Source organism: Lampetra planeri, chromosome 45 (genome assembly GCF_965212315.1).
Source record: "Lampetra planeri chromosome 45, kcLamPlan1.2.h2, whole genome shotgun sequence".
In the NCBI taxonomy this organism is placed as follows: Eukaryota; Metazoa; Chordata; class Hyperoartia; order Petromyzontiformes; family Petromyzontidae; genus Lampetra; species Lampetra planeri.
In genome coordinates this window covers 1,591,235-1,609,943 of record NC_136151.1, presented here as the reverse complement: position 1 = coordinate 1,609,943, position 18,709 = coordinate 1,591,235, and the positions used below count along the sequence as shown (strand labels likewise).

Below are 18,709 nucleotides of genomic sequence, written 5' to 3'. Positions count from 1 at the left end.
ATGTGAATGTGAAACAACAACAACGCAGGTGAAATAAGCGATGGGTGAGGCTGTGAATAATTGCGACAGAGATCTCCAGTCTCGGCCAAGGGGAGGGTGAGAGATGGTTACATCTCCAACAGTGGGTGATGGAGGCAGGTAGAGTTTGTGATAGATTAATTCTGCAAGCAAAAGGCTCAAAGACACAAACTCTAAATATAAAGCAGGCATCAGGCGAGCGAGATAACATTTCCCAGCCACTGTAGCACCCAATCCATTGCTATTTCTTCCCATGAAAACCAACCTGTGCCCTAAATTGTAGAAACACATTCCTGCGGAGGGAGCTGGTAGGAACGTTGGGTTGCTCGGTCAATGGCCAGGGTCAACGGCGGCGTGGTGTATTCCGCAAATATGCCCGACTGTGAGGACGGGCACAAGCCGGCGTGAGTAGGTTAAACGTTGAGTTTTATAAGGGCACCACGGGGTGAGCAGCCCCTTCCCACCCAGCCCCACCCACCCCTCCCACCCCCCACCCAGCCCCACCCTCCGCACCCAGCCCCTCCTCACCCAGCCCCTCACCACCCTCCACTCCCCACCCTCCACTCCCCACCCAGCCTCACCCTCCCCACCCAGCCACTCCCCACCCTCCCCTCCCCACCCAGCCCCTCCCTCCCCACCCACCCCCTCTCCACCATCCCCTCTCCACCCAGCCCACCCCTCCCATTTTTGAATTCACGACAGACAGACGGACACAATAATCCCCTGTGGGATGGTGGAACCAGGAGGTTCCTACCAGTATGAGTTTATCTCTCGATACTCATCTCATGAATTAGCCACCACAGCTGAGCCTCACTGATTTATATTAACAATAACACTAATTTCTTCAAATGAATATATTTGTTCATGTCAAGGTGTGTACTGTCGCCATTTTAACCTTGAAGCTGCTGTTTGCGCACCAAGGACATGGGTTCACATTCTGGGCAGTCTCGTGATGTCAGTGACGACAACGAAAATAGTTTAAGTATTTTACTTCCTTCTTCACCGTCGCTATAAGAGAGAGGTCCTGGTCGAGCGTCTCTCTGAGCCACACAGCGAGCGATCCCAGCAAAGCCCATGAGTCATGGCTAGCGCGACTCCCAGTGAGAGTGTGGATAGTGAGCTGCGCTGCTCCATCTGGCTGGGCACGTTCGTCTACCCCTCCACGCTGAGCTGCGGACACTCGTTCTGCTTCCAGTGCCTGGAGGCCGCCTGGAAGACGGCGAGCAGCTTCAGCTGCCCGCAGTGCCGAGCGACCTTCCCTGTGCGACCCCAGCTGAAGAGGAATGTGGCCTTCGCCAACCTGGCAAAGTAGCTTAGAGTTGGAGACGGGATTGCCACGGCGTCGTCTGTGACCATTGCAGTGGTGGCCAGACTCCTGCAGTGAAGACCTGCCTGAGATGTGAGATGTCCTTCTGTTTTTCTCACTTTAGGCCTCATCTGGAGAATCCCAGGTTGAGAGACCACGCTGTGGTGGATCCCACTGCGAGATTGGATGAGAGAAGATGCCCTAATCACAAAAGGGAGCTGAAATTCTACTGCACAATAGACAGCAGCCTGGTCTGCTCTACCTGCACTAACGCAGGAGAACACACAGGACACAGGGTCCTGATGCTGAAGGACGAGCACGAGAAACGGAGGGTGAGGCCCTCAGAGTGAGACACTGTAACATGATCTGACAAATTCTGTCACTCGGCTACAAAATATCTGATGAGAAAAACTATCGTGTGTTCATCCTCTCCCTTTTGAATCTCTCTCTCTTTGCCTGTATAGCTAATCTTGTGGTTTGCATTTCAGGAAAAAGCCTCAGGATGTATTGAATCCTAGGCTATCAATACATTTAATTGCGCTGTAAAGTAATTAAGTGGACAGAGACTTGAAACTGATATCACAGCTACCTGAGAAATAACTTTATAAGATTTATCTTCTAGACTAGACAGCTGTGGTCACATGGGCCCAAGGGTCCGAGTTGGTATGGACACCAAGCCAGCACGGCTCCCACTGGCTGCTTCTACAATGAGGCATCAGCTTGCCCACTCCCCATTCCCCCCTTCTCAGTCGACATATAGAGGCAGCGTGGAGATGAGGGCCTTCGCTGTGGAGGGGTCGGTGTGGAGGAAAGGGCGGTGTGAGGGGTGGCTCAGGCGATTGGGGTCTCCCCAGATGACGTCTCGTCTCTCACTACAGACGCGCGTAGGGGAGGATACGCGAGCGGTGGAGGAGAAGAGGAAGAAGGCGGAGGAGTCCGTGAAGCGGATGGAGACCGCTCACAAGAAGGCCCAGGTACCGTGACCGGGTCTGGTTCTTTGACCCCGTGACCTCCACCCAGTGTGGAAGTGGTGGAGGTCAAAATTAATTCAAGCCAACTTCGTGCAGCTTCATAACTGTGATGCCTTCTAACTATATTATTCACTTTCGAACTCAACATTAACTACAAGGGGGCTGCACATTTACCGCATTCGATAACCGCTTTAGCGAGTCAGCTGTGAGGTTGGGTTACTTAGCATCGTGTCTTTCACTCCTGTGGAAAAAAAACAAATGTAGAGAGTGCCACGGATTGTCGGGGTGGAGCTGTGGTGCAGCTTTTGCGCTGCACGGGAGGTTGCGCACCGGCATGGACGCAGAGGCACGAACACCGCACAGCTGGACCTCACGCCGTTACTAATCGCGTCACCGGAGTTTATTTAAACTACAACTATTTTTATTTTACCAGGTAAGGCCCACTGAGCTGTGTAGATTTTTAATAAGCAACCCTGGCTGTCACAAACAATAGCAGCTCAGCAAAGTGTCTGGCATCATCATCATCACGTGAAAATATAGCAACAGACCCATAGAGATACATAGGGACAAAGAGAGGTACAAAGAGACCCAAATAATTACCTAGAGCCCCATAGAGATATAAAGGGATACATAGAGATATATGGAGAACCATAGAGATATAGGGAAATAGTGATACATAGGGACACATAGATATACATAGATATACATAGAGACTGATAGAGATAAATAGGGACAAAAAGAGATACATAGAGACCCATAGACTGAACTATTTTTTTTTACCAGAAACGACTCCACTGAGCTATTTAGATCTTTGTCAGAAGCGACCTGGTTATTACAAATAATAGATAAACAAAATGACTGATTGTAATGTGGAAATTGATTGCAGCCAAATACTCTGAACGTGCAACGTTGATTCTAAATTTGGAGGCAAAACCCGGAGGACCCAGAGAAAAATCCACACAGCCACACAGCGAACACACAAATTCCAAATATACAGGCGTCAGGGTCAGGATCGAGCCCCAACCTGCTGTATACCAGCCAAGGGAGTCAACATCTCCTAGCCACCGCGGTGCCCACACGCACACACGGAGTGGCTCATGGCTCAGGGATCCAACCTTGGTCTCCGTGTCTCCGCAGGAATCAGTGGCCGGGATCAGGGGTCGCATCACAGGCAAGTTCGCCCGCCTAAGGAAGGCTCTGGACGAGGACGAGAGGGAGGCTCTACATCGCATGGCCATGAAGGAGCGTGAGCTGCTGTCTCGATCGAGGAGGACATAGCTCGTCACAAGTGGGAGATCGGCGAGCTAAAGGCAGCGGCCGCTCGCCTGCACGCCCTGCAGTACGAGAGGGACTCGCTCGCCTTCCTGCAGGTGGGGAGCGCCTCTGTGGAGACGCCGTTTGGGTGTCCAGAACAACAGAGTCGGCAGTGGTATGGGGACTCGTGGTCCAAGGGTTGAGACGTCACTCATGATCGCTCTCTCTCTCTTCCACAGGGACACCTGGAGGAGATGCGCAGGTACAGATCCTTAACGTCTCACGGTTAAACACTCACAACCCAGGATGTGTGTGTTAACAAATGTACTGTGTGTGTTAGACACAGGGTGTGTTTGTGTGTGTGTTAGACATACAGGCTGTGAGACACGGGATGTGTGTGAGAAACGGGCTGTGTGTGAGACACTGACTGTGTTTGAGACAGGCTGTGTGTAAGATGCGTGTGTAAGATGCGCCTGCCATTCTTCCACTCCGGTAGTGTGTGTGCGCCCAGGACGCCATTCAAACCTAAGGTGGCCTAGTCTCAGCTAGCTGATGGAAGTTGCGAGAATTTCATCATCGCTTGTGGCTGGGGTTGGCATCGTCCCCCACTCATCCTGATGTCGAGGGTAAATGGGTGAGGTTTAAGATTGTGGCTCATGCAGCTGCAATGGCTGCTTTGGGTACACGGTGCAGACCTCCCCAGAAATCCCTGGCTGACAGAGGAAGTGTTCAAGCTTGCTGAGAAAAAGCGACAGGCCCATTATCATCGGCTACAGTATCCCACGTCGGAGAATGAGGAGGCTTACCGCAGCCTTCGCTCGAGATTCGGAGAGCCGTGAGGTGCTGCAAGGATAGATGGTGGTGGCGGGTTGCTGAGGAGATGCCTCAATGGCCCGCGATCACAAATCACTATTCAACTCCATCAAAAAAGTAACCTGCAGCGCACCACCTATTACCATCATTAGGGGAAATAATGGTGATCCAATCTCCGACCCCCAGGAACAGGTTTGCAGATGTGCTGAGCATTTCTGTGAAGTCCTGGGGGAGGGGAAATCTCTCGACATGGAAAACATCATGGGACAAAGTGGGGATGATACTGCTGAGGCTGTGGTGCTTCAAATATTGGAAGAAGTCACCCCCTGTGAGTGGCTGGCTGAGTTGCCATTAGTTGAGGAAGTACTGAAGGTGATCCGGAGTCTAAGACCAGGAAAGGCACTGGGCAGAGATGATCTCCCAAGCGAAATGCTGAGGGAGGGTGGCGTTTGTGCACAGACTGCCCTATATGACATCATAACAACAGTCTGGACTACTGGGCGGGTTCCGCAGGATTGGAAGGATGCCCTGATGGTCCCCCATCAGACCGCACAGACTGTAAAAACTACAGGGGCATCTCACATCTCAGTGTGCCGGGAAAGGTCCTGGCAAGGATTATTCAACATCGCATTGCCAGGCACGCAGAGGAGATGGCTTGCGGAGCCCCAATGTGGTTTCAGGAAAGGGCGGTCCTACACAGATGCCATATTTTCTGTCCGTCTGCTACAGCAGAGGTGTAGGGAATTCCAACAAGGCCTACATCTTTGCTTTATTGACCCGGTCAAGGCCTATGATACCATCAGTAGGCCTGGGCTCTGGGTTGTTCTTCATGCTTTCGGAGTCCCTGACCCTCTGCTCATGATTATTAAGGACCTTCATGATGGTGAGTTGGCCCGGGTAAAACCACGTGGCTGGGAGTCAGAGCCATTCCCTGTACACCTTGGGATGCGACAGAGATGTCATCTGGCTCCCACATTTAACATATTTTTTCACCACGTGCTTCGTAAAACCTTTGATGGCTGTACCAGAGGAATTTCCATCTGGTACAGATACAATGGAAGGCTGATCGATGCCCTGGTGCGGTCAAGTGACAGCTCCCTTTTAGTCAACTACGTTATGTATGCTGATGATCTGGTAATTTCTGCTCACTCAGAGGAGGAGTTGGAGGTGCTGCTTGTGAACCTGGAGCTTGCCACTAAGAGGTGGGGCCTTACCATCAGCCCCACCAAAACTAAGCACTTGCCTAGGTATTTTGTTCCATGGGACATTCCACCCCCACAACTCCCAATTGGTGATGGGGCAGTTGTGGAGAGAGTGGAGAGTTTCCCATACCTAGGCAGTGTGCTCATGACCGGCTCCGGTTTAACAGCAGAAGTCTCACTCCAAAACAGTCCAGCGGCATTATCTTTTCATCGGTTGTGTTGTGGGTTCGAATTAGGTGCACACACACGCAGCTTGGAGGCAACACTATTTATTAACGGTAAGTAATATAACACTGTACATGAGGTGGTGACCACCTTCCTCAACTCACTAACACTCTTGAACGCGACACAGACTGGACCAGGCAGGCAACTGCCTGCCTGGCCCAGGACGACGACTCGGGACTTGACGACCGATGATGTCTTCTCTTTTGAGTACAGTACAACAGCCTCGCTCTGCGTTCACACCACGCTTATATCTGCTTTGGCGTGGCTGGCTCCGCCCCGGCGTGGCTGGCTCTCTTCAGGCCACGCCTCCCTTCCCAGGACACGCCTCACTTCCCCCACCTCTGGGAAGGTCCGGATCCCTTCACCACGTGACCCCCCAGGCACCCCCTTGGGGCCCCCAGCCTTCGTACGGGCCGACACAGTAGTGACCGTTCTATGTCACTACAGTTGCGTAATGCTGTGTGGAAGCTACCTGGTCTGTCGCTCCGCACAAAGCTTCAGGTCTTCTCGGCCAAAGTCAATCCCTCCCTTCTCTACACTTGCAAAAACGTGGACCCCCCTAAGGGAACATCTTCGCCGGTTATAAACATGTAGGCTGGCCTGCCTATGATCTATCCTGGGTTTAACCAGGCTGGATTGTGTGAGGAGCCCACAAATACTTGAAAGATCTGGACAGAGTCCCATCGGTGAGCTCCTCCGGCAGGCAAGGCTGCGTTGGTTGGGTCATGTAGCCCGCATGCCCAGCCACCGCATGCCTAAACAGATTTTGTTTGGCCGGACCGAGGGGGCTTAACGGGCGCGGCATGGGCTAGAGAAGAGATGGAGTGATTTCGATTTAAAGCTTTCGTGACGATGGCAGCTATACAAAAATAAAAAGAGACCCCAACAACAGCCTCGTCTCCAAAACCAACATCATCATTTCTGCTTCAACCGCATTAATTGATCAGACCAAACAGTTCTCGTTGAAACCTTCTGCAGCCAGGCCACCAAGATTGTACGGCTTGCCAAAGATACATAAAGAAGATACACCTCTTCGTCCCATTGTCTCTACTATCAACTCCCCCACTTACAAACTGGCTCGTTTTTTGTCCGAAATCCTACGGCCTTTCACTGGAAAAACCACCTCTGCAGTACTAAACTCTACTGACCTGGTATCGACAATCAAGGGGATTGCCCTGTCCCCAGACGACCTGCTTGTCAGTTTTGATGTGGTTTCCTTGTTCACCAAGGTGCCTGTGCCTGACACCATCGCAATCATTGAAGACTTGGTTCATCAAGGACTGAATGCTGGGGTACCCCCCTTGGTGAGACACTGCTTAACCAATACATACTTCACCTGGAATGGAACCTTCTACAAGCAAATTGAGGGCACCCCAATGGGCTCCCCCCTATCTCCGGTTGTAGCCAACATCTTCATGGAGAAATTTGAGACGGACGCCATCCACACTGCCACTCTACGCCCGACCTTATGGAAGAGGTACGTAGACGACACTTTTGTCATCTGGCCACATGGCCGGCCTGCTCTAGACCAATTTCTCGACCACATCAATTCCATACACCCAGCCATCAGATTCACCATGGAAGTCGAAAATGATGGCAAGCTACCCTTTTTGGATGTCCTAATCAAAAGGAGACCTGATGGTTCAATGAGCCACTCTGTCTACAGGAAAGCCACCCACACGGATGCTTATCTAAAACCGGATTCCCACCACCATCCATCCCAGAAGAATTCCCTCATCAAGACTCTATATCATAGAGCCCAATGCATCTCCGACCATGAACACATTTCCAGTGAACTCAAACACGTACGCCAAGCTCTTAAGGCTAATGGTTACTCCGACTACACAATCCGCAAAGCCATCACTCCAACCATCAAGAAGGATCCTGTTGAGGAGCCTTTCAAGACCATCACCTTACCCTACATTGCTGGGGTCACAAAAAAGATCTCCAAAATCCTGATTAAACACAAGATCCAGGTCCGATTCAACACAGTACATAAAATCCGTGATCTGGTACCGTCTGTAAACGATGTGGTTCCAGACATACAGTACCCTGGTGTCTACAAACTAAGTTGCCTCTGTGGTAGCAGTTACATTGGAGAAACCAAACGACATGTCTCAGACCGCATCCGTGAACATAAAGCTGACCTGAAACACGGTAGGACAAACACCTCAGCCGTGGCAGATCACTGTTACAACTCAGTGGGCTCACATGACATTGACTTCTCCAAGACAGAGGTTCTCTGCAAGCCATCTGGCTATCATGAGAGATTCGTTCATGAGACGATCCACATATACAAACACAGAGACAATTTTAACCGAGAAGATGGATTCTGGCATAGCAATCACTGGAAGGACGTAATAAACCATTTCGATACACATTAGGGTGGGTAGAAAAATACATAGTGTTATATTAAAATGTATAAGGTGGTTTATAGCAATACAGTATGTAATTTAATGTTGGATTTGCCTATGGCAGTATATAGTACGGTATAGACGCGTGTGATGTAAGATAATAAAGTTTAGATGGAAGCATATTATATAATTTTTTACAACGTAGAATTTTTTTTATGTATTACTTACTGTTAGTAACTCAGCTTATTGTAGAGTTTAGTAAGTATACTGATGATGCTATGTAGTTTATACTTTAGTTTGTTATGCAGTTTTTACTTTAGTTTTTACTTGGTTATTTAGTAACTGCAGCTACATACTATTAACATTCCTTTCCTTTGTTAATGCTACCTCCCCCCCCCCCTTTGATGCTGCTAATCCTGCATAATGCACGGGCATAGTATTGATTTGGACCCCCCCCCCCCCCGCCCACCTCCTACGCATTTTCCATATGCTGAATTCCTCTTGATATGCAAATTATTTTGTTTAGGCGCTCTTCTTCCCACCTCCCCCCCCCTCTAACCCAGCTTAAATATACGCTTGGAGGTGCTTCATTCTTCGCCTGAGGACGGCTGCTTGCGTTGTGGCCGAAACGTCGTGAGAATTGTTTTATTATGTTTTATTTTTATTATTTTATTACTTCCCTTCTACGTGACTTTACCGAAAGAACCAAGAAGAAGATGGAGTGATGTTATAGATAGAGGAGGATGTGGAGCTGAGTGGGCTTGCCGATGACTGGTACCAGTGGTTTCAAGATCGGCCTCTGTGGAGGAGGCTCATGAAGGACGCTACCGGGCAGTTGGAGGCAACGTAGGGAGGAGGAGTGATGGTCACAACAACGAGCGGAGCGCCGGGTGGCTAAATCACAGCAAGTTGGCACAGTAGGGGGCACAGGTGGTGCATCATCCAGTCATCTCAGTCGGTCGACCCGTAGCACCTGGGTCTGCCCCGTGACCTCCTGGCAGCGGGCGTTCGACACTTCACGTGGTCTCAAGGTGCACATGGCCTGACACAAGCATCGTGGTGACGTCACCGCCACTTAGTGGCGAATGGCGGTTCTTGTTGTTTGTAAGAAACGGGCGGTGTGTGAGACACTGGCTGTGTGTGAGACACTGGCTGTATGTGAGACACGGGCTGTGTGTAAGACACTGGCTGTGTGTGAGACACGGGGTGTGTGTGAGACACAGGCTGTGTGTGAGACACGGGCTGTGTGTAAGACACTGGCTGTGTGTGAGACACGGGGTGTGTGTGAGACACGGGCTGTGTGAGACACGGGCTGTGTGTGAGGCACGGGTTGTGTGTGAGACACGGGCTGTGTGTAAGACACCGGCTGTGTGTGAGACACGGGTTGTGTGTGAGACACGGGCTGTGTGAGACACGGGCTGTGTGTGAGACACGGGCTGTGTGTGAGATGCCGGCTGTGTGTGAGATACGGGCTGTGTGTGAGACACGGGCTGTGTGAGACACGGGCTGTGTGTGAGACACGGGCTGTGTGTGAGATGCCGGCTGTGTGTGAGACACGGGCTGTGTGTGAGACACGGGCTGTGTGTGAGACACGGGCTGTGTGTACTATAGATGCTGAGTGTTCCAATGCTGTCGGTAAACGAGGCTGTGTGTGATGCTGTTGGTGGTTGTCCCTGGAGAGAGATCCCAAAGGAATCTGCACCCCCACCTCCTACTTCACTGGACGCAACCACGATCCGCTCCCTTGAAAGGGTCGTGGACAGATTCCTGCCTGTCCTCTGTGAGTTCCTCAGTCTTGCACCCACGTGTCCCGCTCTGTTGCACTGCACTTCTGTGCTCCCCGCCTTCATCAACATTTCATTTATTTTACCAGGTAGGGAACCCACTGAACCATGTCGCTCTTTTTTCGTAAGCGATCTGACTATCACAAATGACAGCTCTACGAAGTGGCTAATCACGTGGATATTTATAGCTGCAGCCAAATCCTCTGAATGAAAATGTATTCTAAACCTGAAGGAAAAAAGCGAGGAACCAGGGAAAAATCCACCCCACCACGGGGAGAGAGACGCAGACTCTGGAAGAGAGCGACATGGATCAGTGGGCTCTACCTGGTGAAATAAAATTAGTTTAACATCTTCAATATTCTACTGGGGCAAGTGCTGTCAGCGAGTAGCAGCAGCACCTATGAAGGCCGTCAGTGCACACCAGGGGGTTGTTGGCCAGTACCACGCCCGGCCGCCTTTGTCTCCCTCGTGCCGAATGTTTACACATCACACCAGCAGAGGGCAGTGCAGCGTGAACCTTTGTTGTACTGCACATCTACGCTTCTACGTTCACTATCCCCACCATCGTCAACGAACACTGACGAGAGCGGTGAAGTATGGTCAAATAACCCCCTCGAGGACGCGTACGGCGCGGGGAGGCGCTCATCCAGCAGCGGAGTGACACACAATGTCTGTGTGTGGATGTGAGAGTGTGCGAGGCTGTGACACACAATGTCTGTGCGTGGATGTGAGAGTGTGCGAGGCTGTGACACACAATGTGTGCACTGTAAAAACCGAGACTGGGGTTAATTAATGTTTAGTAAATATATAGGAGTAGCCTATACATAAAAATAATGACTATGTGTAGTTTAGAATCACATTGAGCTGAATTCAACACCTTTCTATTAGTTATTAATTGTATTTTACTCAGTTTTGTTCAAATAAAATCAGCCATCAATAACTGAGTAGAATTTAATTGTATTTTATCAGGAAAGTCAAAAATGCCAAAAATTGATTAATTTTACTAACCGGGAGGTTTTTGAATTTAATAACGTTACACTTCCGCCCAAACTCGAGGCATTTTTTCGCGCCACGTGCATGTCAACCATCTTCTTCAACAGACACGTTTCAGGGACCGCCGTTCTCCCAAAGGTAAGACATGTTTTATTATTTTAGCGAACAATTTTTTAACAAAGGTGTGGTAGCAGTTGAACATTGTTTTATGTTACTGCATGTTACCAGCATGCCAATTTAACTGGCTGTAACGTATATCAGAATTAACTAGCACAACGTTAGGCCTTTGGAAGTCAGTCTGATTCGACTAAAAGCACGAGACTATAATTTTTGTTCCGCACACGAAAAAGTAACGTGCGTGATTAAAACTAGACTATATTCATTCGGATCACAGCGTGTACCGAACCAAAAGTCCTGTACCTGCCGTTACACCTCCAGTATATTATATCTTGGTGTTGATGTACGTACAGTATGCTAACGTTAGCTAGCTTGCCACCAGTCAGTTAGCGTCACCTTTACGTTGTGGCTAGCTTGTTGTGTAGTTGCTAGCTAGCTAGATGATGTGAGTGACAAGAAGTTGATGTGCTAAATTTGAGCATGAAAATTTGAATATTAAAAATAATAAAGAATTATCTTGTCCTCATGTGATTAGAGACCTGGTGGCCTTGCATCTGATACATGGACCTTTTTCTGCCTCAGGTTTTTGCTTATGGAATGGAAGTGTAAGATCTGCAAGTCTTTGTCTGCCACAAAGGGAAATCTACTAAAGCATTACAGACAACACGCAATATTTGGTCGTGGCCAATCCCAGCCATGCCTATATGACAGTTGCCCTTGCACATTTAAAACGCAGAGTGCCCTTCGCACACATTTGTCCAGATACCATTCAGATGAAGAAAGTCTACAGTCAGGAAATATCTCTGCTTTTAAGTGTTTAGTTTGCAATGCTTGTTGTTCTATAGAGAAGGACTACTTTCAGCATATTGGAAATCATCTGAAGAGCCACGAAACTGTCTTTTGTGTATTTGAAGGATGCAGCTTTCAGACAAATATATACAATACATTTCTAAAACACAAAAGCAAAAGACACAAATCCTATTCTTTGAGTGATTTTAAGAAAGATGTGTATGAGAGTCGCCATAATCAGACTGTTGACCATTCTGATTTACCAGAGGCCAATGATGGTGAGGGCACTAGTTTAGATTGTGATCAGGAAAGTGCATCATACTTAGTTCTTCAAAGAATTGGCTTACTTCTGCTGAAGCTAGAAACCATCTATAATGCCACAGTGAAGTGCATTGATGCCTTGGTTGAAGACCTTCAGTTCATTTCATCTTCAGTATCAGTTGCAGTTGTTAGGAACATACTAGATTCAACATTGAAGGTGAATAAATGCATTGTTGACCAGGCCATCGTAACTGAATTGTCAGCAGTTGTGCAACTTCCATCCCATTAGTACAGCACTTGGAGCAGGTGGTCCACTTGGTACGGCTTTTAAGAGAAGAAAGTATTTTAAGGTGCATGTCCAGTGTGTTGATAGCATTGAATATATTATTGATACTGAAAAGAACAAGACCTTTCAATATGTGCCTATTCTCCAGACTTTGCAGGAAGTCTTGAAGAATAAAGACATTGCAGAACTAATTGTATCCAGAAAATCAAATAGTAATGGATATATTAAGCCAATTTTTGATGGAAAATCCTTCAAGCAAAATGTATTTTATGCTGGGGAAGAAACAAGACTGTATATAATCCTTTACGTTGACGACTTTGAGGTGTGTAACCCACTAGGAACTTCGAGAAAAAAAAAACACAAAATAACAGCTGTTTATTGGGTTTTGGCAAATGTTCCAACAAAGTTGCAATCTGCATTAACGTCAATACACCTAGCTTTACTTTGCAAAGCTGTTGATGTCAAACAGTTTGAATACAGAGCAGTTTTGGAACCACTCTTGAAGGATCTTGTCATTCTAGAACAGGAAGGGATTTTCATTTCCAGTGTTGGAAAAAACATTAAAGGGACAGTACATTGTGTTGTAGCTGACAATCTCGATGCACATTCTATCAGTGGACTAGTTGAATGTTTCACGGGGCCGTACATCTGTAGATTTTGTCTTGGACATTCTTCAGAGTACCAGACACACGAAGTGCGGACCGGAGTGTTTCCACCTCGGACAAAGAAGAAACATAGTTTGCACGTGCAAACTGAGAGAAAATCCAAATGTTATTCATTGCTTTGGCGTAAAGCAGTCATGTCCATTGACTGATAAATTAAATCATTTTCATTTTGAGTCTGGGTACCCACCAGATGTACTACATGACCTTTTGGAAGGCATAGTCCCAAGGAAACTAGCATTGTGTTTTCAGATTTTCACCAAGAAGAAGTACTTCAGTTTGACTGAGCTTAACGAGTTAATAACTGAGTCTGACTGTCAAAGTTCTGCATTATAGGCCTATACATCTGATAGGCTATCAGAGAATGCACTGATTTGTTATTGAAAGCTATCTTTATTTTTGTTTAATGTTTCTTGGGTGTTCTAACATTGTGCTTTCTTCTGATGTGACGCTGACCTAGGCCATTGCAAGTGTTTGTTCTAAAGGAATAGATGTAAGATGCATATAACATCTGTAGGCTGTGCTAGTTTACTTGTTAGGAAGCCATGCTTGTGAAGTACCGGTAAAGACGCTTGAGGCGGAGGTTGAGGCACACGTATATTTATTCCACAAGTGGTCAGGACAGCACTAGAGGGGGTAGCGGCACCCTCACCCGGATAACTGGGGACACACCGCTAGCTATCCCTGACCTACCCCGAGTCCTCCACTAACGGGCTAGGGGAGGCTACCTGGCCTGACACTGGTGAGTCGGGCTACGGTGCCCGGAGTCGCAGAGTGCTGACTCTGGTTCACGGGACCACGCCGCTGGCTCAGTCCTGCGCGGCCCTGACAAGGGCGGCGTCTCAGGGGAGTCCAGGGCTCTAGCTACCCGGGTCTTCAATCTTCCCTCCTTTATTCTAATACTGAGCCCCGAGCTCTCTCTCTCATCCCCCTTTATACCCCCCTTCAGGATCACAACCCCGGGCAGCCCTACCCCCCAGGCTGCCCGATGCGGACGTCGTTGCGGGCACTGCCCCGTGTACTCCCGGAGCTCCGCCCACTGTGTTTGTTCCCCATGTGAACCCATGTACATACAGCCCCTCCGTAACAGCCCTACACTTGTACTGTTATTATGCATGTTAAAAAAGATAGGTCCACCCGGATTGTGGATTATGGCTACTAGTATAAGTACAGGGAATGCAAGTCAATTCACGTGATGTTTTAATCTCTTTTAGCTGTTTGAAAAACATATTGGCCCTTAGGATTTCAATTTGCGCATATAAAAAAGAAATATGAAAGTTTTTTTACAGATTTTTTTTAAAACATTGTCGTAATTTAAATGTGCTAAAAAGACATAAACCTTGAATCACATCCAAAAAAGTAATCTGTGCCTGTAATGCCCACAAATTATAAATACCTCCAGTATTGTATCCCTATTGTACACATACATGATTTCTGTATTTGTTTTGTACTTGTAATATGTTGGATAAACATGTTGAGACAAAATTGCACGAATAAATGTTAACCTGCTGTTCCTTTTCATGGTTCTTATCTTTTTCATGGTGATCGGTTGACTTAACGTAAGTGAATTGTGGCACCACGAAGGCATGATATTGGGTGGATTAGAAATAGAAAAGTTATGGCAACAGACATTCAATATAAGTATTTTATTTAGTAAATCCAAATCATTTTGATCCAGATATTTAGTAAGCTTATATCAATTTCACCCAGATCATTAATAAATATTAATCAGATTCCACCAGATATTTAGTAAATCTAAATTACCATTGCTCAGATATTAAGTAAATATAAATCACTTTTCCTTGTAAAATCTATTTGGATTTACACAATTTTTTTAGGCTATATAACTCATCATTAGGAAACATATTACTAAATCCAACACATTTTAACTGTTGCTTTTATTACCATGTACTTATTTTTTATTATTTTTTTTTTGTTAATTTATTCAACACTTTTTATTCAAAGTTGTAGTGCTTAAAATCTACTCAATTATATTACGTGTCACTTTGTTGCCATAATTTTTTAAGTAACAATGTGTCACATTTTTTACAGTGTGTGCGTGGGTGTGAGAGTGTGCCAGGCTGTGATACACAAAGTCTGTGTGTGGGTGTGAGAGTGTGCGAGGCTGTGACACACAATGTGTGTGCGTGGGTGTGAGAGTGTGCCAGGCTGTGACACACAATGTGCGTGTGTGGGTGTGAGAGTGTGCGAGGCTGTGACACACAATGTCTGCGTGTGGATGTGAGAGTGTGCGTGACTGGTGGCTGTGGTACAGGCGTCGTGTTTGTAGAGAGACGCTGTGAGAGTGACATTAACATCGTGGTGCTGGCATCATCAGCACTGTTCACTACCACTGCAAACACCCATGGTCATATTAGTGTAGTACTTTTGTTATTATTTATTATTATTCACTAATTGTTATTATTGACAAGTGATTAGCATTATGTGTACACAGATACTAAAGAATATTAGTATATGTGTACACAGACACTACCGGCGACGGGAGAGCTGGGGGGAGATGTGTGGAGTTGAGGGCGAGGCAATGGCGTTACGGTAGTGCCGCTATTGTCTGCGCAGTGCGCAATCTACCAATGCTGAAACTGTACTTACTTATCTACCAGTTATGTGTTACTTAATTTTTGGATATTTACTTTTGTTACTTATTTACTGTTTTAAGTTCACTCGTTTCCGATTAGTTTGTTTTCTTTGTGCACGTTATGATTTTAATGTTAACTATTGATAGTGGAATGTATTACCAATGTACACTTCGCATTAATATGATGGAATTAAGCTGCGGTAACGACGTTAAATATATGAATGCATGCGGGGTATATGGAGGTGCGGGCTATCTCAAATTTGTTTTACACAAAACGCTATTTTTGCGGGGTATATGCGTCTGCGGGTTATATGCGTATGTGGGCTATATGCGGGAAAATACGATAATGAAAATTAGTATGTGTATACTAATACTAACAAATACTAGGAAAAGTACATTAATAACGAATATTAGTCCTGTATGCATTGTCATACGCGTGATAATCACAGTGTTACGTATGAACGTAGCATGTAGTGCGGTATGACCACAACAACACAACAGCCAACACAACACTAGTGTGTGTGTGTGTACACGCCACGTGTACTGCTCGTGCTGCTACTGCGCACGCGTCGCCGTGACCGCTGTGTGAGCATCGTCGCTGTCCTCACCACAGATGGGCGTTCACCGACTCTGGACAAAAACTCAGCCCACGACCACTTCCAGATTTCCTCGGATCTCAGGATGGTGACGCTGAGTGGTGTCCCCCAGGGTCGCCTCCATCACCCATACCGCTTTGAGTGCCATCCACAAGCCCTGTGCTCTGAGAGCTTCTCGTCGGGTCAGCACTACTGGGAGGTGGACGTGGGGAGAGCGTGGGGGTGTCGGGTTGGAGTCGCGTACGGGACGATTCCACGGAAAGGGAGTGGTGCTGAGTGCAGCCTAGGAGGGAGTGACGTCTCCTGGTGCCTACAGAAACGTGGCGACAACTTCTCAGTGCTGCATGGCGGGGCAGTGACGTCACTGTCGGTGCCGGAGCCTCCGCGGAGAGTCGGGGTCCATCTGGACTGGGATGCGGGGCTGCTGTCGTTTTACAGCGCCGACTCCATGGCGCCGTTGTACTCGTGTCACCAAACCTTCACTCAGCCCCTCCTCCCTGTTCTGTGGGTGGGGGGCGGAGACTCAGTGAGGATTGTGCATCTGAGTGGTGCGTCCTGAGAGAGGTGAACATGAACAGCGCAGAGGGCAGACGCCACGACGCACGGCGCTCGCCACCCTCGTCACCGCCACGCGCAGTGCCACGCCCGTGGCTGGCTGGTGGCTGTCAGTGGCTAGGGGCTGCGTGGCTCTCCATCACAACGGGGGGGCTGAGCGTAAACAATCCTCACAACCTTCATTAGCTGGGGGTGATAAAATAGGTACCGCTGTGTGTGTGTGAGGCCAGCGTGGATGTGTTGAGGAGTGGAGTGATGACGTTAGGTCACACTCGCCTCGGGGGGGAATGACGTCAGGGGAAAGTATCGTCATGCCGCCCGGGGTATTTCAGGGGCGACCCGTGACATTAACGGGGTCTTCGCCGGGAGCCAGAGAGCGAGTGGTAGGGGAGTAGGGGCTACGGGGGTAGAGGAGTTTAGAGACAGGCTAGAGGGCTACTTTACCCGGCTGGCCGAGTTGGATAAACCCTCGGTCAGTGTTGTGGGAAGAGCCTGGGGAGATTAGGATATACCAGTGTTAACCCTTTCCCCTGAGCTAGGTGTAAACCCTTAAATAAACAGTTTGGCGTCAGCCCCCATATAACTTGCGTCAGCGTCGTCTTTCACGCCACAACAGATGTATGTGTGATGCCACCACCGCGAAGCCGCTCGGCAGGCGCCCCATCTACGACCTCGCCACCACCAAGCGACGGGGCCGACCCCGCTTCCCCCTCACCGCCCCCCACATAAACACACCTTCACACATTTTCCCACATAGAGCTCCGAGGGGAGGTCTCCTGGCCGGCAGGTTTTTTACCCGAAAGCCCTCATAGGGATAATCTTCACGGTTTCCTGCGACCAAGGAATTGACCTTTCCCGATGCTGGTTCGCACCGCGGCGCTGTGACCCGGGTTGAGATTGTATGGTCACGGCGAGGGCTGTCCAGCCACCACGGTTGAAACGCACCCCCCACACACACGTATCGGCAAGGCAGGCAGGGATCCGCAATCCACAAACGGACGGTGGGAAAACGGGACCCTGCCCACTGTTCGACTAGACGACGCAATATACAAACGAACGGCGGGAAAACGGGGCCCCGCCTAATGATCGATGAGACGACGTAATCCGTCGCGCTAACCAGATTCGAACCGCCCGAAGCCAGCCAGGGGACAGGTGAATCGCTTTGATTGGCCAGCGGAGCGGGACCACCTGTGAGGTGAGGAGGATAAAGAGAGGGGTGAGGGAAGCATAGGGGACTTCTTCTCCAGTCAGCTCCCGTGCCGTGAACTCCGGAATCCAGCGACTCGAACGTCCGTGAGACGTGTCGACGCGCTGCGAGGACAAACCGACAGGAGCGTCTAACTGTGAGTGAGAGAGAGAGTGGTGAGACTTAGTATAAAAACCAATCCGCTTAGAGCTTATCGAATTAGATAAATCGGGTACAGACCCTTGGGCAATAGTGTAGGCCTGCCTTGTCGATCCTTACTGACTTAACAGCGAATCGCAGTCAGCCGGCAATGAATCATTAGTAACTAATCGTTGCCTCGTGTGGTTTCGACGAGAGTGTGAACGCACGCGGTGCTGGGTGTACGTACGCTCACAGCGTGTGAGTGCTACGCTGGGCTGCGTGAGGGGAAGAGTGTGAACGCGCGCGGTGCTGTGTGTACGTACGCTCACAGTGTGTGAGTGCTGCGCGGGGCTGTGTGAGGGGAAGAGTGTGAACGTGCGCGGTGCTGTGTGTACGTACGCTCACAGCGTGTGAGTGATGCGCGGGGCTGTGTGAGTAGATGCGTCGCGTTCGATTGCCGGCGAAACCCTAGCGGGTATCAGGGCAGTGCGGTAACGCAAACGAGCCCGGAGATGCCGGCAGGGACCCTGGGGAGAGTTCTCTTTTCTTGGTGAAGGGCAGGGCGGTGTGGTAACGCAAACGAGCCCGGAGATTCAGGCG

General features: G+C 48.7%; 1 protein-coding gene across 1 annotated transcript; it reads left to right on the top strand.

Moving 5' to 3' along the window:
- Nucleotides 1-1,004: 1,004 nt before the first annotated feature.
- LOC144732991 (E3 ubiquitin-protein ligase TRIM11-like) lies at nt 1,005-17,136 on the top strand. Its single transcript, XM_078614667.1, is given in 9 exon segments — nt 1,005-1,355; nt 1,358-1,656; nt 2,203-2,298; nt 3,433-3,556; nt 3,559-3,665; nt 3,789-3,811; nt 5,551-5,564; nt 9,825-9,923; nt 16,245-17,136. Coding segments are annotated over 9 exon segments (1,560 nt in total). The 5' UTR covers nt 1,005-1,099; the 3' UTR covers nt 16,787-17,136.
- The last annotated feature ends 1,573 nt before the right edge of the window (nt 17,137-18,709 follow it).